Raw genomic sequence first — 26280 nt, 5'->3', positions numbered from 1 at the left:
AATAAAATTCTGAAGTTTCTTAATTATCTGATATCAAAAATAAATTTCTCCTAGCATTGATTCAGGCATAACTTGACCTTGAGGTGGCAACTGTCGATCTAGAGGACAGGTGGACGGACTACAGCCCTGGCTACATCCAGCCCCTGCTTGCTTTTGTAAACTAGAGCCCAGTCAAGGTCCATTCATTTCCACCTTGTCTAGGGCCATGACTGATAGAATGGCAGAGTTGAGTGGTTGCACTAGAGATGTGTGACTTTCAATGACTAATATTTACAACTTCACAGAAAAAGTTCGTTGATCCTGTTCTGGACTCATTGAAAAGAAATCACCAGACATGCAGCACAGGAAATGAGAGTTGCAAAGGAATCACATCTTTTTACAACTCCCATTGCAACATGTATGTATGTATGAGCAGATGAATCTATAGATTGCTCAATAGTGTAGTTTTCCTTTGTCTCTTTTGAGGCCCCAAACAACCTAAACCCTGGAGCTATGTAGGGAATAACTTGTGATGTCTCACTGTGGAGAGTGGGAACAGAGGATGGGGAATGTTTAAATGTCAGATATTTTCCCGGAAAACTCTAACTTCATAGGCTGCCTCCCTCCTCTGCAACTATCACACTCACCACTCCCATCACATTTTAGCTAATTTCTTGACATTTAAACATCAGAAATCTATTTGACTCTTTATATTTGGGCCTTTTCACTCTGCCTAGATTGCACATAGACATGGCATTTCGAAGAAATAGCACTTACATTTTGTGCTTTTGCATATTTGTTGATTGAAAGAAAGCTTTTGGGAAAGTACACTTCTGAGTCTAAACTGAAAACAATTTTGTGTCCATTAGCAAGGAAACAACAAGACTGGCAGGCAATACTTATATTTAGGACTCTTGTTCTAAAGTAGCTAAAATCACTTCCAATAAAAATGAAAAAAATCTTACTTTCTGGCTTTTACTGTTAAGTGTCAGAACATGTAAAAGGGGCAACTTAATTTGCAGAACAACACAAAATGCCAGGTATTACATAAAAACAAGCCATCTGCACTTACTGGCACAGAGCTGACTTTTTAGTTGCCATGTTTCAGAATTTTTTTCTTCCAGAAATGTTTTATCTTCAATATACTATGTTTAAAATGATAAAAAGTGTTTCACAGACCTGTCTAAATACTTCTGCTTTGACATAAGGAACAAATGCTTCCTTTGAGCAATGAAATGTACAGAAACTGAAGTCTAAAAAGTAAATTATAGTAAAATATTACTGGGGCTTGGAGAGGTAAAACAAATGGATGCATTTTTAATAGACTTTATTTCTTAGAGCAGTTTCAGTTTCCTAGCAAATCTGAGTAGAAGGTTTAGAGACTCCCATACAACTCCTGCCCCTACTCAAGCACAGCCTTCCCTATTCCCAACATCCCCATCAGAGGGGCACATTTGTTAGAACTTACAAACCTACACTGACATGTCACCATCAGGCTAAGTCCATAGTTTACATTAGGTTCATGTGTGATGTTGTATGTTCTACTGGTCTGGACAAATATGTAATGACATGTATTCACAATTATAGTATCATCTACAGTCATTTCATTGCCCTAAAAATCCTCTGTGCTCTACCTATCCATCTCTCTCTTCCCCTACCTCTGGCAATCACCGATTTTCTCATTGTTTCCATGGTTTTTGCCTTTTCCAGAATATCATCTAGTTGGAATCATGCAGTACATAGTCATTTCCGATTGACTTTTTCTACTATGCATTTAAGTTTCTTCATGTATTTTCACGGCTTGATAGATCATTTCTTTTTCTTTTTTTTTTGATAGATCATTTCTTTTTAGCTCTAATAGTCTATTGTCTGGATGTCCCAGAGTTTATTTATCCATTCACCGTCTGAAGGACACTTTGATTGCTTCCAAGGTTTGGTGATTATGAATAAACATCCATGTGCAGATTTTCGTGTGGCTATAAGTTTCAGCACCTTTAAAAGGGTAACTGAATCATATGGTAAGAGCATATTTAGTTTGGTAGAAACTGTCAAACTACCTTTCAAAGTTGCCGTACTGTTTTGTATTCTCACCAGCAATGTATGAGAGTTCTTGTCGCTCCCCAGCACCTGGTGATGTTACTGTTGTGGATTGGGACCATTATAGTAAATGTATAGTAGTATCTCATTGCTGTTTTAATTTCCATATCCCTGATCACATATTACATGGAGCATCTTTTCATGTGCTTATTAGCCATCTATAGGTCTGCTTTGGTGGAGTGTCTGTTATGGTCTTTGGCTGCTTTTTAACAAGGTTGCTTGTTTTCTTATTGCTGAGTCTTAAGAGATCTCTGTATATTTTAGACACCAACTTTTTATCAGATGTGGCTTTTGCAAATATTTTCTCCCAGTCTGTGACTTATTTTCTCATTCTCTTGACATTGTCTTTCACTGAGCAGATTTTTTTCATTTTAATGAAGTCATGCCTCTGTTGTTATATCACCATACCCAAGGTCATGTGGGTTTTCTCCTGTGTTACCTGCTAGGGGTTTTATAGTTTGGCACTTTACATTGAGTTCTGTGATCTTGAGCTAATTTTGTGAACAGTGTAAGGTCTGTGTCTAGAGTCATTGTTTTGCTTGTGGATGTCCAATTTTTCCAGCACCATTTGTTGAAGAGACTAACTTTTCTCCATTATCTGGCCTTTGCGCTTGTGGGAGAGATCAATTGACTGTATTTATGTGGGTCTCCTTCTGGGCTCTTTATTCTGTTCCATTGATCTGTTTGTCTATTCTTGTGCCAATACCACACTGTCTTGATGACTGTCATTTCATACTAAGTCTTGAAGTCAGATAGTGTCACTCCTCCAACTTTGTTCTCCTTCAGTTGTGTTGGCTGTTCTGGGTCTCTTGTCTCCACATATAAATGTTAGAATCAGTTTGCCAGTATCCACCAAAATGACTTGCTGGGATTTTGACTGGAATTGCCTTGAATGTGTAAATCAAGTTGAGAACTGACATCTTGACACCATCAAGTCTTCTTATCCATATACATGCAGAATCTCTCCATTTATTTAATTCTTCCTTGTTTTTATTCATTGAAGTTGTGTAGTTTTCCTCATATAGATGGTGTACAAATTTGGTTACATTTATACCTAAGTACTTCATTTTGGGGGGTGCTAATATAAATGGTATTATGGTATAAGTTTAAACTCTACTTGTTGAATGCTGGTATATAGGAAAGTGATTTTGTATATTAACCTTGTGTCCTACAACCTTGCTATAATTGCCTATTAGTTTCAGGAGTTTTGTTGATCGTTTTAGCTTTTCTATATAGATGATCACATCATCTGTGTACCTGGTAGAGATCCAGGAGGTAAAAACTTACAAAAGTGTGGGGGCCTCCCAATGATTGGGTCTCCCGGAGGTTTTTAACTCTCAGAGTTATTCACACTGAGTCTCCAGCAATTCATCAATGCATTCAGGTTTCCCCACTCCAGCATTGGTTCCCTTAGAGATTGCTGCTTCAATAAGTTGTGATTCTCGGTATTCACCTGTTGATCTCTCCAATTTTTAGAGGCATCAGTGTGTCCTCTGACTTTCCTTCTCTAATGGATCTAAGCAGAGTTGTTGACTTTTCAGTTTGTTCAGACTTGTACTTGTTAGGTGGAGGGGTGTCTTCCAAGCTTTTTACATGTCAGACCAGATACCCAAAATTTTGAAACAATTTTTTAAAGATAAAATTTACATACCATAGAAATCATCATTTTACAGTATACGAGTCAGTGGGGGTTTTTTTAGTATATTCACAAATATATGCAACCATTACCATTATCTAATTCTGTAATATTTAAATCACCCCCAGAAAAAACTCTATACCCATTAGCAGTCACTCTTCATTCCCCCTTCATCTCTGGTCCTGACCACCACCAATCTACTCTATGTCTCCATATATTTGCCAATCTTTGACTTTTAACTTAAGTGGAATTATACAAAACGTGACCTTTTGTTTCTGGTTTCTTTCTCTTAGCATGTTTCCAAGGTTCATCCATACTGTAGCACACATTAGTACTTCATTCCTTCTTATGGCTGAATAACACTATATGAATATACCAAATATTGCTTAACCATTCATCAATTGATGGATGTTTGGGTTGCTTTCACTTTTTGGCCATTTTGAGTAAAGCTGTACATGTATTCATTTTAACATGTTTTCAATTCTCTTGAGTTACATGCCTAGGAGTGGAATTGCTGGATCGTATGATAACACTACAAATAGCCAAACAAAAGCAACAACAAACACTTAAACAACATGAGTTCAAACACCAACACTTTAAAATATTTTTAGTGCAAAACTCATTTTTCAGTTCATTCTTTTCATGTGAAATAAAATATCAAGTACAAGCAAACCTATACAGTACTTCCACTTCATATAGATTAGCTTTGGAGCTTTTACTAAGCAGTGAGAAGGAATATAATTCTTCAATTTATTTTCTTTTCATAGGCTGATGATCATGAGTGGCTTAAAAAATTTAAACATTTGGAGTGTTCATTTTTTGTTTTAGAAACTGAGCCAGGTAATGGCTATATCAAAAAGAGCAAGTAAAGTCTTAATCCCTTTATGCTCACATTTTAATTCCAATGACTAAGTGTTGATATCTAGCCTGGCAATTTTACGTGTTTAAAAAAATAAACTACAGTTCAGAGTCTAGTTCCTTTCAAGGAGATATTCTTGTCTATATAAGGAGAGAAGCTAAAAACAAAATAACTGCACAGAATAGTTCATTAGCCTTGTTTTAATTACCCTTGTGTTTTTTTATTTTATTGTTCTTTGGGTGAGAAAAAGCCAGAAGAGCTTAGTACCTCTTGCAAGGTAGTCATTCCATCCTGCAACATTTAATAGGGCCAGAAGCAAATAAATAAGAAAGATAATCAAGCTTTCTTTCTGACTCTCTGAGCTTCTTTTTGGCTCTACAGAACAGTCCCTCACAGCCTCCATTGTTGAGAAATGGAGAAGCCACTAGACAGATAATGTGGCTGGCAGAATAATAGCCTCCCCAAAGATGTTCACACCCTAATCCCTGAAACCTGAAAATACAGTTAATCCTGAACAACACGGGTTTGAATTGCGCAAATTCACTAACATGCAGATTTTTTTCCCCAAAAGTAAATACTACAGTACTACATGATCTGCAGTTGGTGGATATGGAAGCACAGATGCAGAGGAATTGCATTTATGGAGGGCCACTGTAAGTTAGATGTGTATGTTCAACTGCGCAGAGGGTCACTGCCCCTGATGCCCACCCTTGCACTGTTCAAGGTTCAACTTATGTTGCCATGGCAAAAGGGACTTTGCTGATGTAATTAAAGTAATGACTTTGAGATGTAGCGAGGCCCTGGATTACCCAAATGGGCCCAATATAAATACCTGGGCCTTTGAAATAGAAGCACATTTTCCAGCAAATTTCACAATGATAGGGAGATATGACTATGGAAAATTGGTCAGAAAGATGCAATCTTGTTGGCTGTGAAGTTGGAGATAGGGTTCCATGAGCCTAGGAATATGGGTGGCTCCTAAAAGCTAGAAAAGGCAAAAAAAAAAAAAAAAAAGAAAGAAAAGAAAGAAAGGATTCTCCTCTAGAGCTTCCTGAAGTAATGCAGCCCTGTGGATATTTTTATTTTAGTCCATAGTGACCTGTGTCAGAGTCTAACCTACAGAGCTGTAAGATAATGTGTGTATCATTGTAAGCCATTGATTTTGTGGTAATTAGTTACAGCAGCAATAGAAAAGGAATCCAGGGGGAGTCAGAAAATGTCTATGCCTTACAAGGGACACATAAACTATTTAATGCAGGATTTCCCAAACTGTTCCATGATCAAGTAACTTTGAGAAAGTTGTTCATGTGAGCCCCACCTTAAAGAGTCACAATTACTATAACTAAGGAAAACTTGAGAAGTCCCAAAGAGGGAGCTTGGTAACTCAGAGTATCTTCTAAATGCACTTGCTATAATCTCACCTCTTTTTCTTTTTTTCTTTTCAGAACATGTCTTCACACCCCTCAGATTCCTCTGAACAGAGCTGGAAAATGCTGAGCTAATCCTACCTGCTCAGCTGAGAACCTGAGACCGAAAGGAAAGAAGTGACTCGCCATGATGGCACTTTGGCAACACAAAGACTCAGCCCAGGCGTCACAGTCCTCATCTAGAACCCTGTTCAGAAAACCACTCTGTCCCACTGACAAGAAGACAACATTCCCTGGAATCCGGACTATGAGGCGAGACTCATCCCAACAAAGCTCATAACATAAAATTCTCTCCTCAATAATAGCAAAAACAACATGGCTGCTTTAACACTGAACTTAATTTTATTATTTAAAATAAAAGGGTTTAACAAACTATTTAAAATTTACCAATTTCATATTAACAAGAGGAACACAGTAAAATACTTCCCCCACGGTGACTCTGTTCCTCAAAATGCCTAACTTTGCTGCCGGAGTCCCTTTTCCACAAACTCTGGTTCCCATGAAGGCTAATTTGAGAAGGAACAGAGGTACAACCAAATGCTGCTGTTTCCCTCCCTAGCACTTAAATAATGCTTTCTCCACATTTCCCACTGCCTGTTCCAAGAGCACTGTCCTTTGATGTTTTTCAGATACACATTATCCACATCCTTTTCCAGAAAGTGAATACTTTTTTCCACCACCTAGGTTTTTAAATAATAATAATAAAGATTACAACTGATAAAGCTAACAACTCAGAATGCTCATTTTGTGCCAAAGTCTGTGCTACAAGCTTCATGTGAGGAATCTCACTTAATCTTTACAACACCCGATTAAGTTAAGTATTACTATTAATATCTCTGTTTTTACAGATGAGCCAACTGTGGCACAGAGAATTTGAGTGCTCTGCCCAAGGTCAAGTGACAGGAAGTGGTGGAATCCTCTGTGTAATCTGACTTAGAGCCAGGGGCCTTGTAAGCAGTAGTCCGGTGGTTCTCCACTGGGGGTGGTTCTACCCCCTCAGACCTTTGGCAGAGGCACTGTTGGTTGTCACAACTGAGGGGTGGAGTGCTACTGGCATCTAATGGGCAGAGGCCAGGGATGCTGCTAGACATCCTAGAGGACTCAGGACAGCCCCCAAAACAAAAGAAGATTCCGCTTGAAGTGTCAAGAGCTCCAAGATTAGGAAACACTGCCCAAACCAAATGCCTCCTCAGGACAGGGTATTCTGAGTGCGCTAATTGTTGGTAGGACGTGTGCCTTCTCATTTCTAGGTTAGAACCTCTATCTGGGAAATGAGTTTATCTCAACCAGGGATGGGGCCACTTAGAATCACAGGGTCCACTTGGTGCATCTTCTCATAGCGTCAATTTACTCAATAGTTTCAGCTGGTACTTTCACACTCTGCCCTGCCATCCTGGAATACTACATTATTTTAATTTGGTCCTTCAATGGCCACGTGGGAAAAGCAGTAGCCCACCAGGGCATGAAGATATGGCTTTTCATTAGCCTTGTCCTTATAGTCCAAAAGACGCAACAGCAGTGTCTGTGTCACAGGCAATGCAGATAGCAAAGGGATGCAGCCACAACTGGGTTGCTTGGGATGTAGCTAAAATATTTTTGGAGAGCAGTTTCTGTATATCTACTCAGAATATAATTGTGCATACCATTTGACCCTGCAATTCTGTTTCTAAAAATGTATTTTGTAGAAATACGGAATGTGCAAAATACATTTACAAAGATGTTCACCTCAACATCAACTCTGATAGCAAAACACAAACTCCATAACAGTAAAAATGCTTGCCTATGTTCACCAAAACATGCGTTCAAGACTGTTCATAGCAGCGTTATTTGCAACAATCAAAGTCTGTAAAGTACACAAATACTCATCAAAGTAGAATGGATAAATTGTGGTAAATATATCCACACAATGGAATGCTGTGTAGCAATAAGAATGAATAAACAAACTTCCACCACCTACAACAATATGGATGAATTCCACAGACATCATTCTGAGCAAAAGAAGTCTGACACAAAAGAGAACATACTGTATAAAACCCTAAATGCAAAGCATAATAGGCAAATCTGTGCTGTAAAAAGACAAATCAGGAGTTACTGTAGGGGAGAAGTGACTGGAAGGGAGTTCAAGGGGAGCCCAGGGTGCTGGTCATGTTGTTTCCCCATATGGTATAGGTGTGTTCACTTTGGGGAAACAAGAAGTTGTAAGCTTATGTATGATAGGTGCCCTTTTCTACATGTGCATTCTATTTTATAGGGGCTTCCCCGGTGACTCAGCGGTAAAGAAAATGCCTGCAATGCAGGAACCGCAGCAGATGCAGGTTCGATCCCTGGGTTGGGAAGATCCCCTGGAGGAGGCATGGCAATCTACTCCAGTATTCTTGCCTGGAGAATCCCATGGACAGAGGAGCTTGGCAGGCTAGAGTCCATGGGGTCGCAAAGAGTCGGATACGACTGAAGCAACTTAGCACTCACACACCCGCATCTATTCTCTCTCTCTCTCTCTCTCTCTCTCCACACACATACATACATATATAAACATCAGCAACCTAAATATCCATCGGTGGGTAACTAGCTACATAAATTACGAAATGGGATATCTAATCAATGGAATTCTATGCAGCCATTAAGAAAAGTGAAGTAGCACTCTCTATAAAAACTTGGGAAAATGTCCACGCTATATAAAGGCAAACACGAAAGTTGCAGAACAGCATGATGTCTATCATAAATTTTATAGGAAACACATGTGAGTGTAAGCACAGAAAAAGCAGAAAGAATATTCTCAAATGGTTAATAGTAACTTTTGCTTGAAGAGGGGATTCTTAGGGATTTTAACATTCTGCCTAATGTATTTCAATATTGTTTGAGTTTATTTACTAAGATGTATTATGTTTGTACTCAGAGAAGAAGGGCATAGAGAAAATGAAAATGAACAAGATATGCCTTACATTTGAGACAGTTATTATGCCATCACGTGGGAAGTAAGGGGTTTTGCTGGATGAAGGCAATGCTAATGAGATAAACCTAGTGCCTTGCCTGCAGGGTTCCTAATTGAATCCAGAGAGGGTAGTCACTGTTGGTTTGTTGCTGGCAATCTTAACAATTGATTCAAATTAACACTTGTTTGCTGGGCTGCTCCACATCCAAATCTAGTTGTGGTGTGGCCACCGCAAACAGGATTCTTGGCCACACAAAGAATATGTCTACAAAACGACAAAACAATTGGATTTGTTTGATTACATGAACAAAACTGTATATTCAGAGGAAGGAAAAATCAAAACAGCTACACCCAAAGTAACCTACCCAGATGGGTGGTTCATGAAATTCACTCACTCATTGAATCAACATTTTAGCAGCCTCATGCGGACTCTGTGAGAGAATCTGTTTGAAATGAAATACTCGTAGATAAACCAACAGACCATGGAAAACACTTTTTTCTTGAACCATCATCAACAAATGTTTTCTGAGTGCCCACCGTGGGTTTGCCGTCATGCTAAAACTCAGTGGGTTCAATACCCCTATTGTTTTTTAAACTTTTTATGTTGTGTTGGAGTATAGCTGATAAACAACATTTTGATGGTTTCAGGTGGACAGCAGAGGGACTCAGCCATACGTACACATGTACCCCTTCTCTCCCAAACTCCCCTCTCATCCAGGCTGCCACATACCACTGGGCAAAGTTCTCTGTGCTGTACAGTTGGTCCTTGTTGGTTCTCCATTTTAAACATAGCAGTGTGTACTGACACTATTATTTTATAACCAATTGCAAATGCCACTGTGCTGAGTGTACTTAATTCCACTCATGGCACTGAAAGGAACTTCACTTAAAAGAAAGAACCATGGATTTGGGTAAAGTTGATAGAACTACAGCTTTTCATACACAGTAAATGTCTACGAGACATATATTAACAATTCATAAGCCAGACTAGATTGTGTCCCATGGAGTTCAACCCTGGCTGCACATTATATTCAACTGAAACAGAATTTCTAGAGGTGGCACCTGGCCACCTATAGTTGTAAAAGCTCCCCAGGTCATTCAAAACCACGATGAATTTGGAGCCATTGCTCAGACCAATTAAATCAGAAGCTAGGTGGAACGGGACACAGAGTGTTATTTAAAAGTTACCCAAGTGGCTCTAAACTATAACCTGCACTGAAACAAATTTCTTCTAAATTTATATTGTAAAAGAATCAAAGGTGGCCCTTCAAGAAGCATTTTGTAAAGGGACCCAATATGACTTATGTGAAATGGAGTATTTTCCACCATATCAATAAATAAGGATGTCACAGCCATTGGTGATTCTAGCCTTCCAAATGTGAATTTTTGAGTCCGGAAAGTGCTGAGGAGTGGGGTCGGGGTAGGGGTGGGGGTAGGATGGGTGAAAAAGCGCCAGCGGCAGCCATCAGCCCCAGGCTGAGATGCATAGGAAAGGAATGATTTCAGGGAACCCAGAGTCTTGCGTCTATCCATACATAGAAAAGCGCTAAATTCCTTAACTTCAGATATCTGGTTTTCCTTAATTAACAATAATCTTTTGATGTTCCGACTATCTGGCCCTATTGCAAACTTCAATATAACCTGACTGACTCCTTTCCCTACCTCCTGGGAACAGTTCTCTCAGGATTACTTGAGATGCTGTCTCCAGGTCTTGAGGTCCTAAAAATTCCCATCTAATAGAACATAACTCTTAAGTCCTAGGCTGTGACTATTTTTTTTGTTGACACTTGGTTTCAGTGTGTGCAGTTTTACTAGAAAGTTGATCACAAAGTGGTATTCTACCATGTTATGGTTTCAGATGTTTCAGCTAATGTGTATATATGAGCTAGCAGTTTGTTAAGTGCTTAACAGGCTTAAACACTAGTCCATGTGCTTGATTGACATTATTTCATTTAATCCTCATAATAATTCTATAAAGAACTGAGTGGGAAGAGTCTGATAGCACTGCCATACACAGGGCATCAAGTCCTAGACAGTCAAGGTTACACAGACTCAGGCAGTTTGAGAAAACACTTCCTTAAAATTGAGAGCAGGAAATGGGCCAATTATTATCTTCATAACTTTAAGATTCCCACTCTGACCAGGGCAGATCTTGAGAACTAGCATTCATTTGTAAATGGGTTACAGGGAGGAGGAGGGCCTCGTCCACTCACCGAAAAAAGGTCACGCTTATAAACTGACTTCTGAAGTGTACACATTTCTGAAGCCTACGTGTTTCCTCTCTTTATTCATTCCTTAGACTAAGTTAGATTAGTAGGATATGATTTAAATTGCGATTGCCTGCTTGTTTTCATTATCCACAGTTTAAATCAAATCTCATGCTTCTTTTTGCTGTTCAAGGGGTACTTATAATCTGCAGTAGAATTTTAAAGCTGAGTTAAGCATAACTCTCTGAGAACGATTAATACAGTGTTACAATTGTAGCATAGAACATGCCAAATCCAAATTGATATACATTTTAAATTATTGGCACCATGATTCCAAATATGCATATTGAAGGTGAACACCACTGGGATATACCATTTTCTTTTTTAAATAACAATTTTAATCTTTTTTAATACTCTGAAAAGTGGGTGGTTTTTCCCATCAGATATTTTTTTCAACAGAAATTTTTATCCAAATAACTCATTTCCCCTATTTATCTCTTCACTTTTCTAAAAGAAATCATAGAATTTTAAAACTCAGGGTTCATCACTCAGATTGTCAAGGACCCTGAAACAGTGGTTTTCCCACCACAGAGGCTGGGTGCAGGTATCCACCCCACTTCCTACACCTCTACACTCAGCTCAATTCTTAGGTAAGTATAGATTTGTGGTTCTCAACTGGGAGCACTTTTGTTCCCCTTCCTCCCCAGGGAACATAGGGCCATGTCTGGAGACATTTTTGTCTATCACTGGGAGAGGAGGTGGTTCTGGCATCTGGAGGATAGAGGCCCGGGATCCTGCTAACATGTTACAGTGCACAGGACGGCCCCCGCAGCAAAGAATGATCTGGTCCAAATGCCAAGGATGCTGACCCTGAGAAACCCTGCTAGAGAGGTTCTTCAAGATCCATTTTCCAACCACATATTGTATGATACCAGTTATATGAAATGTCCAGGATAGACAAACCCATCCAGACGGAAAGCAGATTGGTAGGTGTTTAGGGCTTGGGCAAATGGAAATAGGGAGCAATTGCTAATGAGTATGGGATTTCTTTTCAGGTGATGAAAATGTTTTGAAACTAGATTGTGAGGATGGTTACAAACTTTGTAAAGATACAAAAATATACTAAAGCCCACTCAGCTGTACACTCTAAACAGGTAAACTTTATGATATGTAAATGCTAGGACAATAAAGTTATTAAAATTCTTTTTATAGACCTTTCATTAAGTAGCTTTTATTTCTGACTAAGCAAGGGCATTTTTGAATAGCTCTAGGTTTGGCTGGAGAATATTCTGTGGCAGCCCTTATTAAATGCAATTCTGTATTTTATAGGAAAGATTACAGACTTTCATTTTTTAAATTAAGATGTTCCCAGAATGTTATTGTTTTTTTCCATAATATTATTTGGCCTGGGACCCTTGCAGATATTGCATTTATCTGTGAGCTAATAGGTCAGGAGTGCCTGGGACAGAGCGGGTACCCAGGGGTCTGGTCTACTCTAGCTCTCATTGTGATGTTGAAGTCATCTCATTGTGATGATGAAGTCAGCCAACCACTTCCCACTTCAACTTCCTCATTCCTGACAAACTTTCTAGTTAGAAACCCAAGAAAAAAAGTGTGGTGAAAGCAAATGCATAATGCTTCGCTGCAGCCAATTGTACACAACTCACATTCCTTGCCCTGGCATCCAGGTCTCTCTCTTCCCACCAGCCACTTGCATCACTAATTTTCAATCTCAAATCCCTGCTCCTGCCCAGGTGGTCTTCTTCTGCATACCCAAGTGCCCTCTGCATATTTCCATTTCTGCTGTTTCCAGTGACAAAGCCCTGTGATGGAATAGCCTTTACATCTATCCAAATCCTCTGCATTCCCAAAGTCCAGACACCCTTCTACATTTTTCCAAAGCCTCTGATTCATGGTAAATGATAGCAGTTATTACTCCAACCTTGACCTCACACTATGCAGCAGCACTGGCTTCCTGCCAGTTCTCCAACATGCTGAGCCTGCCTCCATGTTGATGCCTTTGTGTTGGCTGTCACCCTAGAGATGCTCAGGTGTTGTTTAAAATTGACCACCCTATTGTAACTTGCAACTCAGCATTTTAATGCCCCTTAGCCAGCTCTGTATTTCCTTAGCCCTTCTCATCTTTTAACATATCTTTTATTTATCATATCCATTGTTCATATTGCTCTCTGAGAGATTGTGAACAGGGATCTCTGTCTTTGGTTCGCTGATACGCTCCATGAATGTAGAACATGCCTGGAATGTGGAAGGTAATCAACTATTATTTAAACATGTTAAATGCTAGAACATCGGATGACACTTAATAAACTTTAGTTTCATCATCATTGCTGTCGTCACCATCAACTGTATCATCATGGGGCAGCTCTTATACTTTTATTCCATACCACTACACTGTGTTTAGCCTTTCCTGGTTCTGTATTTTATATACTGTATAAAGATGGGGTAAGCTTCCTAAGGGGAGAGACCAGTGGCATGTATATATTTTTGATATGTCTTCTTTTCCGATTGAGATATAATTCACTTGCCATGAAATTCACCACTTGAAAGTTTACAACTGAGTGACTTTCAGTATAGTCAAATGGTTGTACAACCGTCACCACTACTCTAATTCCAGAACATTTCCATCACCCTCTTCATAAAAACCCCAAACCCGTTAGCAGTCCCTCCCTATGTTTCTCTCCCCCACATCCTGGCAACCAGGAATTTAATTTCTGTCCCTATGGATTTGGTTATTCTGGGCATTTTGAATAGGGGATCATACAATATATGGTCTTTTGTGTCTGGCTTCTTTCAGTTAGCATCATGTGTTCAAGGTTCAGCCATGCTGCAGCACTTACCAGTACTTCATTCTTTTTTATGGCTGAGTAATATTGTGTTGTATGGATATCATGCCACATGTGTGCTAGGCTTTGAATATTACAGATATTCAACAAACATTTTATCCCAATGATTTAAAAATTCTGGAAGCGTATGGAATGCTACTGAGAAGAAACTTAGCACACGACTATGATTCTCCTAAGAGCATATGATAAGATGATGCATGAGGTAACATAAAAAAATAGAGATTTTATGATTTTTCAAGCTGTGTTAGCATTATACTGGGGCAAATGTCATCTACAATTAGAACAAACTTGTACTTACTCCATTGAATTCTGTGATAGGTGACTGCATCTCTTTAATTTCAAGTAAAAATTCCTATGATAAAATGGATGTGAATAGAATTATTGGCTTCCTGGTGGTGCTAGTGGTAAAGAATCTGCCTGCCAATACAGGAGACACCGGAGACTCAGGTTCAATCCCTGGGTCGGGAAGAACTTCTGGTATTCCTGCTAATTTATTTCCTCAGAGTTATAGCAACTTCAAATGTAGTTAATATTCCAGACATACCATTCATGATGTGGCCTTTTAAATAGAAGTTTGGAAATAACTCTCAACTACTATCACTGAATTTTATATAATTGAGGGATGTGATAAAGAAAACACTAGCTGAAAAGCTGCTCACAGTGCTGTCCATATTCAAAGGACCATGAGCTAAAACAATAACCAGAATGGATACCAGAAATGACAACACAACCAGAACTGTGGACATTGCCTCCACTTAGGTTTTACCATCTATTTCTTGTTTCCTGTAGAATTAACTGATCATAGGAAAATAGTATTCTAATATTTCACACTTATGTCCTTGTGGGTAATTCCTTAAGAAATGAACATGAAAGATATCCTACTGAATTGTAACAAAGTAAGAATTTTCTGTCCAAGAACAATAGAAGAAATTCTTTATATCAAATATGTGAGAATGATCATCTCCAACCTTTTGGGTGGTGAACTGTTTCCTTTGCTGTGCCTCCTTGAGCAAGTAGTGAAATAGTCTTAATATTGGAAATCATGTTTAGGAAGAGTCAATTGTATGCTCAAGACATTACCAGCTTCCTGTTACTGATGTTTTCCCATTTTCCAGGTAGTGAGGTAAGCATATAAGAGTCAAGAACACTGGTTCAAGTCAAGCATCATGGCTCAATGGCCCAACCATAACTCTAACCTATGCTGTTCTTTGCCAAAGGCACGTTCTCTCCACCATAGCATATTGCTTTTGTTTGGAGACTACCAATCTGTGTATGTGTACATTGAATTCCCTGAGGAAAGTGCAACTTACTTTGGTGTATTTTGCTCAATAAGCAGAAATAGAAATGCTTGTTCTTATGTTACTGTGTTACCTCTGTTAACACAGACATAACATTTTCACTCCCGACAATTACCAGTTAATTATAACCCAAACAACATACTATCCATCTGCATATAATTTCCCTTACCGAAAACTGCCCCACCAGATACTTAGGAAATGCTTACAGACCTGACAAATTACAAGCCGTTCCGTGTGTGCTTATATTATTCAGATAGCTTTCACTAGTGATCTAAAAGGGACCCTATAGCTTTTTAAAAATCATTTCTTTTGTCTTTGATTTGTATGTTCAGCTTTTATTCCCCCTGAGAATGAATATTAAATAAACCTAGGGCTTGTGAAAGATCCAGACCTATCACTCAGCACTCTCTCTGAACATGGATAAGCAATATTATACCCTAAACTTCTTGTATCTCTCCTGCATTTGTTCTGTTCACCAATTATTTAAAAGAAATAAAATTTAGGTTTCCCAAAAGCTCTCAGGAATAAGTCTCTTAGATAACTACTCTTAATATTTTTGTGACCAATTCCCCAACTGGAGAAAGGGAGAGAGGGGGAAGGAGGGGAAGAGGAAAGAGGAGGAGAAAGAGAATCATTTCAGAGCCAAAGGACTTTAAAAATCTTTTTTTCACACTTAACTATGTCACGAAGAGTTGGACACAACTGAACAACTGAACTGAACTAATGTATCACAAGCATCTTTCTATATCACCAAATACAGATGGATACCCTTTATATGTGCCACAGTGGATTTGAACCAGTCCCCCACTGGGAGGCATTGTGTTCTAGATGTTGGTTCATAAACACTTCTATCTACTTTATATTGTCCTTGGAAACAGCAGGCACTGCCTATAACTGAATCTTTCCCTGGTGATTCATCTCATGGGTATCTGCTCATGTCCAATCACTGCAGGACCTCAGGCTGAAAGACTGAAGCGATCCCATGGAAAATTAATATGCCCCTCCCCAGTCCAGCCAGAGGACTCCTGGAAGACTCTAGGGGGGCTGCCTTTCCCACGGCCCCCACCTTTTGGGGTCACTGTGCTCCTTCGCCTCTCTCCTCATCCCTTTTTTCTCCACCAATGCAGACAGAGGCCGAGAGTGTATTCACTTCCTGAAGGTGAGAAGGACCATCTGTTCCAACACCCTCTCCTAGCATTCTCCACCCCAATGCAGAGTGAAGAATACTTCTAGAAACTGTGAGCAGTTTGAGAATTGGGCCACTGACCTATTCATCTTTGTACTCCAGCGCCAATGACTGTGCTAGGCACATACGAAGTGCTCAGCAATGGCTACTGAAGTTAGATCACAGCTTTGGCCTTTGAGGGATAAGTTAAGAGTTTAGATGCACGAGACAAGTGCTCGGGCCTGGTGCACTGGGAAGACCCAGAGGAATCGGGTGGAGAGGGAGGTGGGAGGGGGGATTGGGATTGGGAATACATGTAAATCCATGGCTGATTCATATCAATGTATGACAAAACCCACTGGAAAAAAAAATAATAATAATAAAAATTTAAAAAAAAAAAAAAGAGTTTAGGGTCCTAGGACCATCTCCCTTTACTGCAGCACTATTGTATTTCCTGCTGCTTCAGTAAATTCTCCTTTTTTCATTTCAGGACTCTTGGGGCTTGCTGAGCCAGTCCACCACCTTTGATCACCACCTTGAATACCATCACCAAACACTTCTATTTTCTTATATGTGCCATTCTTCTTTCTAATTCTTTACCCCTGTTACTGATGCTTTTTTTTTTAATCCCAAGTCTATTCACTTATTAAATGTTGTTAGCCAGTAAGAAGATTCCTGTTTTTTCCCCATAGCTTCAAAGGACCAGCCATTAAACATAGTTGAGTTCAGGATATTCTGGAATATGTACTGATGGCTTGCAGTCAATAAAATATGTGAATATGGGTGAGAGAGGTTAGGTTTATTTGCTGTTATTCTTTTTAAATTACACCTTGTGCTGAAGTATAAAAAGCTAATAATAATAATAAAACTTTATTATATCAAGCAAATTAACTCAGTTTCAAATAAGGAAAAAAATCAATTTTATCTATCATAGTATATTTGCTTGTAATATATTACAATTTAAACTAACAGGTCAGAGCCAAATATAATGAGGATGTTGTGATAACTGATTCTAAATCCTTTACAGCATCTCCCTTTTAAGCTCCTTATCAGAGGCTGTTTGCATGAAAGTCCATAGGAGCACTGACAGCAATACTGAGTTATCCATCTTAGTTGTTTAAAAGCTCATCTAAATTACTGCAAGATTTCTTTGTTTAGGAGACTCCACATAGATTAAGGACATTTGAAATATTTTCATTATATCATGGATAACTTCTCTGCATTTTCATCAATTTACTGACACATTTATCCAGCACCTACTTTGTAAAAGAGATTTTTCTGGTTACCAAAGAGCTTCCAAGGAAGTATGACACAATATCTGACTTTTAAAGGTTGCAAAGGGAAGTCAGTGTGTTTATTGGAATCAATGAGTGATGGTGTCCCTGGGTTCTGAAGAGGGTACAATTCCACTCCAGCAAGGCACCCAAACAAAACAACCAGCCTGGAGAATATTTTCTTTTAAGTAAATGTCTACAAAAGAAACACTTAAAATCTGACTTTAGTTCCAGCCACATAAGAAAACCCGCTCCTGAAATTATTCTAGAATACTAGAGAGTTGTAGATCTGCTTTAAAAGAAGATTCAAGAAATGGGCTCCTATAGATGATAAGAAAGTCTTCTGGAACTCATAGCACCTCACTTATCCCAATGTCACTTGCATACCTCAACCACTGCTGAAAACCAGGAAGTTGAGCAAAGGGGTGAAATGCAAAAACAAAACAAAATATCCTCCCAGCATTCAAAAACCAAGGCGATAATACTGAAAGTTCTGAGCTTTTCTCATAAGTGAGCCTCCCAGGCCACCTCAGCTTAGAGCGTCTCTTTACTTACGGTTCACACGTATTTCTAACACGCTTGGCCATGTGATTTTCCAGCATACTGTAAATCAGAAGATTACAGAGGGAGAGTTGCTAGGATACGGAACGTGAGAACAGCAAAATGTGATGGGATGTAAGTCAAGAAAAAGAATAACTACGAAAAAATGGGCAAAAGAACTTATTAAAAAACTATAAAGCACCACATGAAAATTTTCTGTATGTATGAAATTTGTTGTTGTTGAGTATCTAACTTTTTGTCTGAGGCCAGGCATTGCAAGAAGTGAAGACATTTAAGATATGCTTCTGCTCAGAGCTCAAGGGTGCTTTGGCTCTTGACTTCCATGGCTTCTCTTTACTAAAAGTAGTTGATTGGGACAAAGTAAGGAGTGTGACGACAGTGGGTTAGGTTCTAGTTGCCTGGGATTAACCTATGCTTGGCTCATCTCTTTTCATACTCCTGGAGTTGGTGATGGACAGGGAAGCCTGGCGTGCTGCAGTCCATGGGGTCGCAGAGTCAGACATGACTGAGCGACTGAACTGAACTGAACTGCCTTATCTCTGACCACTGGCAGGCAGGGACCATTTGGTTCTTGATTTGTGCCAAAATTCCAGCCTGAGGTCCTTCCACATGAATTGCATGTCCTGCAGCCCCTGCTTGATTCCACAAAATTCAGGAGGGAGTTAGAGCAGCTGTTTCTGGGCCAGAAGGTGTCTGAATGTAATATTTTTATAACCCTTTCTTGGACCTTCCTTGTTCCCATTAAGCAAGAATGGGAACCTATACGGGCATTTATTCATTAGTCATTTTGGAGAAAAGCTTTTGGAAATAAGAATAAAATCATTCATGTATCAATATTTCTCCCCTAAGTAATACAAATGGTCCTAGGTTCATAAGTATTCAACATATATATTTGAAATGAATGTATAAGGGGATAAAGACACATCCTGGGGTCATTCTATCACAGATATCCATGGATATTTCCATAGAGGAAAATATTTTATTTTTGTGATGCATTTTTGAAATAGTGATTTTTTTTAAAAAAAGAAAATACTTGATGTCAGAGAATAAGAAAAACAATAACACAAATACTTTGGAAGTGTTATAGCCTCTACCTAACAAAATAAGCCTAATAAGTTCAGTCTAGTAGGTTCTGTTTTATAAAGTTAACTTATTCATAAATGAAACAACTGCTTATATGAAAATTTTTTCAATTGAAAAACATTGAGTAACTGTTAAATTGCCTGTGGGACCTAAATTAGTGGAAGACACTTTAAGCATAGGGATCCATATTTTAGTACCTTGTGACTTGGGATATTCAGTGGGGGGAAATAAATAGAAAGAACCACATAGTTTCTATTGTATTTGCCATTACACTGAACAAGTGCCCATGGTGCTGGCAATGACTCACTATCTGATGGACCAGAGAAATTAATGCCATAATAAAGAATCATTTTGCTGATCCTTGTGGCCAAATGTATGACTCTTTCTCATTGTTGAAAGGCGAGGCAAAATAATGAGACATATTTTGTAAACCTACAAAACCGCTATTCACAAATGACTTGTCCTTATTCTTTTCAGGCACTTCAATATATGTAGTTAAATCAAATGAGGAGAAAGATTGCAAAAGCATATAATATGATCTACATTTTCCTTCCTCTCCCTCGTACTGTCCCTCCTACTCTCCCTTATCTCCTTGTCACACACCTCCCACCTCCTCTCCCTCCAAGTAAGCTGACATCACTTCTCCATCCATTTTGCAACTTCCTTCAAAAGGAATCCTTCTTACCTTTGACATATAATAAATACACTATGAATAAATGCAAACTATGGACACAATTGACTTTTAGAAGCATATTATATGTTCCCTTTCAATCACATACTTGCCTCTTTTAACTCTCCACTTTCTCTTTTGTAATTTCTATCTCTCTGGTTGAGGGGTCTACCTTACTTTTCTTCATAATGGTTGTTCATTTTCTACTAATTCAACCCCAAGGATTATCTTAGAATCTTATTTGTTAGCATTTTTAAACATTAACTGTGTGCCAAGTGCTGGGCTGAGGAAGGTGATAACTTTCCATTCCCCCCAGAAATGTCTCTCATTTAGTTTTTACACGAATCCTCTTGGTAGGCTTTAGAATTGTCTTAATTTTACTGATGAGAAAACTGAGGCTCAGATAGGCTACATATCTTCTCAAGTCAATCAACCCTTGGTGAAGCTGGGTTCAGGACCCACAGGTAAATCTAACCTCCAGTTCTTAATACTATATTGCCTTTCATGGATGTTATCTCCTTGAATTTAATTCAGCCAATGTGGAGTATCAATATAAAGATATATGTACATGAACAAACTTTAGAAATATTACTTAAGTAGTCAAAAAGATCCAGCTATACTGCTAGCAGTATCTGGGCATATAATGAGAATTTCCTTTATTGATCAATAATGATAGTCTCCTCATCAGCTACCTCTTATCAGAGTCACAAATTTTGTTTTTTAAATATATTCTTCTTTTTAAATATTCTTTTCCATTATGGTTTATCACAGAATATTGAATATAGTTCCATATGTTATACAGCTGTTGCTGTTTAGTTGCTAAACCATGTCCGACTCTTTGCAATACCTCGCTCAGCTCCTCTATCCATGGGGTTCTCCTGGCAAGAATACTACAGTGGGTAGCCATTTCCTTCTCTGACAAATTTTGCTTTTTTACTGATCATATTTTAGAACAAAATAAAAATCCATATGCTTTACTAAGGTAGAAGAATAAAAAAAATTAATAGCTAGATTGGAGGTCCTCTCAGAACAGGGCTTTGGTTGTTGTTCAGGCAAAGCAAAGGCTGCTGTGAACATGGGGATAAGACAACCAAAAGGACAGTTAGGAGTCTCTGAAAGAAAAAAAAAAAGAGTAGAATTCAGATTTGCTTATGAGAGAATGTGGGATTGGACCAGAAGGATGTAGGTTAAGAAGGGCCATCATACTAAGAGAGGCTGAGCTGCTGTGTGGGGTGGGGGAGCCAGGGCAATGTTTCCTGTGATATACATTTGTTTGCAGGAATCAAAATGTGTTTTTAAGTGTGTGGTGTGGTATGTGGTATGTCCCTGGCCTTGTCCTTCAAATCATGAGTAAAAGTTTGGTTACTGGGAGAGCCTTGAGTTCACGGTGGCTTGGATGGCAGATGGGTTATAGAATGAGGCCAAGGAGAAGGGCCTTTATCCTCTCTTTTGGTGGACACCAGAATGATGATAAAGGTGATTCCTTTGTCACCTTTATCACCATAAAGGTTGATAAAGGTTGGAGAAGGTGATAAAGGAATTTTCACAGGGAACAGAGACAATATCTTCAGTGGAAGTAGCAAAAAGAGCAGTGGTGATCCTGAAATTATAATTCCTCAGAGAATTATTGGCAAGAGCTTTGGGATTTTACCAGAATGGAGATTTCAATCAATTTATCCTGATCTGAGGGCTGGGGAACCCTAGAGGACACATCGATTAGACTTATAGAAACTCAACCATCTAACATTTTTTGGTAAAGAACAATGTTATGTCCGTTAGAACCAGGGAACAGACAATGACATGGCTGTTTCTTAATAGTAAATCTGAAATATCAGCATGTGCAGTCAACTCATTTGCTGACCTAAAAACAGACTGATGAATTTTTTTGCCTGTTAAACCTATTATTGCCTATAATGAAAGACTATATGCACTAATCACAACATACAGTCTTATATTTGATCACAGCTTCTAAAAGTCATGATGCAGGGATTTTTAGTTACACTCAACACATTTTTCCTTCAGAAACCTGATTGGTTACTCTAGATGCTGTGAATGGTATAAAATGAGCTCTTAGTTGGAAGAAATCTAAAGAACCAAGCATCCCTGAGTTTCAGACAGAAACTTACTGAGTACGTGTGTGCAAAGGTATGTGGATTTTATTCATAATTTGGTATCCTTTCTATTGTACTTACTTCTTTTTCTGCATTTCATGTTCAAAAGATGCAAATGTGTTCTGCATTTCTCATAACTTATGTTGTCAATATTCAGTTGCTTCTTTAGCTGGACCATGATTAAATTAAACTGATTACTTAAATGAATTGTTACTTTCTCATGCAGCAAAATGTTTGTCTATATTTCTTTAAATTTTAGGTCCAGAATCCCAAAGCATTTTTCAGGGCCAAATTTCACAGCAAAATATTTAATTACTTATCAATTAAGGCAAAAGTAATTTTTCACAGGCTGCGATACATTACCTAGAAAAACATTTCATTTAATTCCATCAAACAGAACCATCAACAAAATGGTTTTTCTCATTAATGCAAACTTCAAAAAAAAAATTTTTTTTTTAGGAGGTAAAAATGTCAGTGTACTTCTCATAGCCTGCATTATTACACCTGATACTCATTTCCGATGCAAATTTAAGGCTTTTCTTCTGACAGTTCTCAAAGTTAGCCAGTAATTTGCACCACAAGGCAATGTATTTTAGGATGCCTTGTTTTGCTTCATGTTCCAAGGGTCTTATTTGTGGAATAATTACAGTGCAGTGTCAAACAAAAGGAAAATGTCATCATCTAAATATGGAATCTTTTCAATAAAAGTCATTCAACATTCAGAGAATAATCACAGAATATTAGCACCGTCCTCTCCCCTCTCTTCAACCACATCTTTTGCTCCACATCTGGAGCTCAAGGATGTTATCTGAGGGTCTTAAGTCCTGTCTGTCAGAACACCTGAAATTAAATTCCACTCCTTCCTTATTCTATTTTCTCAGATGACTGATCTTTACCAGTATCACTGCTCAGGTAGACGGTACCAAAACCAACCTTTCTGTGCCTCCTGGTTCTAAAAGTATCAAATAGTATGCACCTTGATGATCTCAATTTTTAGAGTTAATTCTATTTTTAATCATTTTAATTATAACCTACATTTAGCTTCTATGACTCTACAGGCTATACAGGTATAGGAAAATGGCCTGCAAATTCATGTCATTTATGTCCCTAAAGCTTGTTCAGCTCTCAACCTAAATGAAAAACATCTTTATTACCACTGTAGTTCCAGAAACAATAAAATGGGTTGAGAACTGGAATCATATAGGAATGAAGTAATCTCACAAGAAATGGTCCATCCTTTTTATTAGTAACAGACTAATATAGATTTTTATGTGGGTTTTATGAAGCATTAATTATGTCCTTCTTTGAGAAGAAATAAGAAAAGTGGGTGTTGACTTGTATTTCAGGGCTATCAAGAAATGGGGACCTGGATTTTGTTTGCCTGCCTCCTGGGAGCAGCCTTCTCTATGCCTGTGAGTAAAACCCCTCCTTCAAAAGTAAATGTCCAGTTTCACAAGCTTGGAAACAAAAGTCTGCCCCACAGTGGGTAAACGTTAGGGTTTAAAACAGTACATGATCAGATTTTCTCAAATGTCTCTGTGTTTAAGAAACACTTTGAAGAGCTTGTTATAAAAAAATGGATTCCCAGATGCTTCTGTCAAAGATTCTGATTGAGTATAGTTGGGGTGGGGCCCAGGACTCTGTATTTTAACAAGCACCCCAGGAGATTCTATTGGAACAGTTAGCCTGCAAATATCATCACCCATCTCTAGATGGAGGAAACTTTTGGAAGGGACCCTTGAAAGGCCTCCAGAGAAACTATTCAACCAGCCTTAGGCAAATATTACAAAAATGTCAGTTTTCTCTAAAATTCAACTTTTCACAAGTATCCAAATATTTTCCTGCTCCCCCATGTCCACTGCTGTTGACCTTCAGAGGGTAAGATTTTGTGTTAGGAATTCCTTTCTTGAAACATCTCCCTGTTCTAAGAGACCTCATCCTTTTGGGTGTACCTGTTAAGCGAAGGACGTCCATGTGGTTGTCTGGAATCCAATCTATGCTCAATACATATGGATACATGTTATATTTAGATGTACCAAGGGCTGGGAGGTCTGACCAATTCTCTCTAAATACAGGCACACGCGAGATTAGATCACATGCAGGCAAAGCAGGATCCATCTGTTTTTCAGTGGCCTAAAGAGCAGTTGATACAACCAGAAGCCAGCAAAGCTTGAATATCTGCCTCCTCTCTTCCTCTCTCACCCATAAGACCAAGATTCTGTGCTCTGCCTTCCTGAAATCCTGCATTGTGGCAATTCCTAGGTCCCTGAGGGCCCTAGCATTACAAATTCAGTCCCTTTTCCCCTCTTCAATTTAACACCCCTATTCTCTGAGGGCTTCTATCAAGAATATAGAGGAAAGGCAGTTAACTAAAAGGAAAACAATTCACACTCAGATGAGAGGAATAAACCCTCTTATTAAATTTGAGCATTTTACAAGAACAGAGCCTTAATCAGCTCACAGCCTGAGGGGGATGGTCTGAATGGTCCTCCTCTCCCTCTTCCCCCTACCCCCCAGGGCCAATCAGAATTCCACAATGCAGGCATCAATCACTTGGCCTCCACTTTTGACAAGACAGATAGTCCTGGTTTCGATAATTATTCAGGTTGTTTTTTATTTTGAGCTTCAAAATGTTTCTACCATAGAAACATTGACAGACTCATAAAAAGATGACAGAATAATAAAAAGAATCAGCCAAAACTTGATAAATCAACTCTTTCATTTCCCATGGGATTTATACTGTTTCCACTGTACCACACTCATCTTGTTTTCACATTCATCAATTCACACATAGTTGTTTCTTTTGTTGCTGCTCATGTGTTATTTACTTAGCATACCAATTATGAGTAATATCTTTTACTTAACCACATATCCACCTCCTGATTTATAAGGGAATGTTCATGAGACAATTCTCTTCTTGCTGGCATTTTGCAATTGTGTAAGAAAAACATATCCTTCTTCCCAACTGGGAGATGTGGAATATTGCCTGCTATATCAGTAAACAAAGGATGTCACAGTCATCAGTGATTGCAGCCCCCTTCAGGGTGAGCTGGTGAGCCCTAGGGGACCTCAGGGAGGAAGGAATACCTGCCATCTAGAAGCAATCAGATTGCAGTCACTCCCAAAGGTGAGCCCTGAGGAAACTTTCAGGAAAGGAGAACACAGGATGCTGGCCCCAGATAGCTGAGGTGCATATCAAAGGAATAATTTCAGTGAGCCCAGACTCCTGCACCTTCCTATATACAGAAAAAGCACTAAATTCCTTGAGAGATCTGGTTTTCTTTCATTAACAATAATCTTTTGACATTCAGTCTACCTGCCCTTTGTTACAAAATTCTTATATATCCTGGCTCCCCACCATCGCCTCCTCAGAGCAGTTTTCTCTGGGTAACTTGAGATGTTGCCTCCTGGTCTTAAACCCTAAAAATTCCCACTGAATAAACTATAACTCTCAACTTTTAGGTTGTGAATATTTTTTCAGTAGACAGCTTCATCAAGAAATAAAATGATGGGTGGGCTAGAGTAAGACTGATTGACAACATGGACGGAGAAGATCAGGGGAGGATAAATGTGTGCTGGTTTCTGTTCCTAGGACATCTAGTTGTTCTGGACCTCTTTAAAATAAGAGGGCTCCTCTTCTACACAGGGTACATGTTCAAACTAAAAGTAGACCTCAAATATATTCTGCACTATATAGATTTTTTAAAAGTAGCTGCAGTCTCTCTTAATGTGAAAATTGCATATTGACTTAATCTCTTTCCCTCTCTCTCTCTCTCTCTCTCTCTCCCCTTCTTTCTCTCCCCCTCCCTCTTTTCTTCCTCTTTCTCATTCTTTTTCTTCTCATTTCCCCCTTCCTATAAAAGCTACCACCTCATCCTGGGCACCCTGGTTATATCAACTTCAGCTATGAGGTAATTTTTCTCTTTACTAATTTTGACCATTGTTTGAGTTAACAATGCCCTGGGCTCTGTAAAGAATAGTGTGTTGATTCTTCATTCAAGATGTTTCTCAGTCCCACCTTTTCAGTTCTCACTACCAGCTTCCTGGTTTAAGCCCTGGTGGGTCATCCCAAGCCTTCATTGCCCCATAACCCTCCTACCTGGCCTCTCTGACTTAG

General features: G+C 38.8%; 2 protein-coding genes across 6 annotated transcripts in view; one reads left to right on the top strand and one right to left on the bottom strand.

Moving 5' to 3' along the window:
- The window catches only part of ARHGAP6 (Rho GTPase activating protein 6), a 511541-nt gene that overhangs the window by 113080 nt on the left and 372181 nt on the right, over positions 1-26280 (bottom strand). The gene's annotated exons all lie outside the window — the stretch shown is intronic.
- AMELX (amelogenin X-linked) overlaps positions 23522-26280 on the top strand; it is a 136195-nt gene continuing 133436 nt past the window's right edge. Inside the window, exons 1-2 of the mRNA XM_061136900.1 lie at positions 23522-23575; positions 26027-26074. Of these exons, the coding sequence (XP_060992883.1) occupies positions 23522-23575; positions 26027-26074 (102 nt within the window). The remainder of the gene's footprint in view (positions 23576-26026; positions 26075-26280) is intronic.

This window comes from Dama dama, chromosome X (assembly GCF_033118175.1).
Source record: "Dama dama isolate Ldn47 chromosome X, ASM3311817v1, whole genome shotgun sequence".
NCBI classification, from domain to species: Eukaryota; Metazoa; Chordata; class Mammalia; order Artiodactyla; family Cervidae; genus Dama; species Dama dama.
The sequence above is the reverse complement of the archived record's forward strand: the minus strand, read 5'-3'. Positions and strand labels throughout refer to the sequence as shown.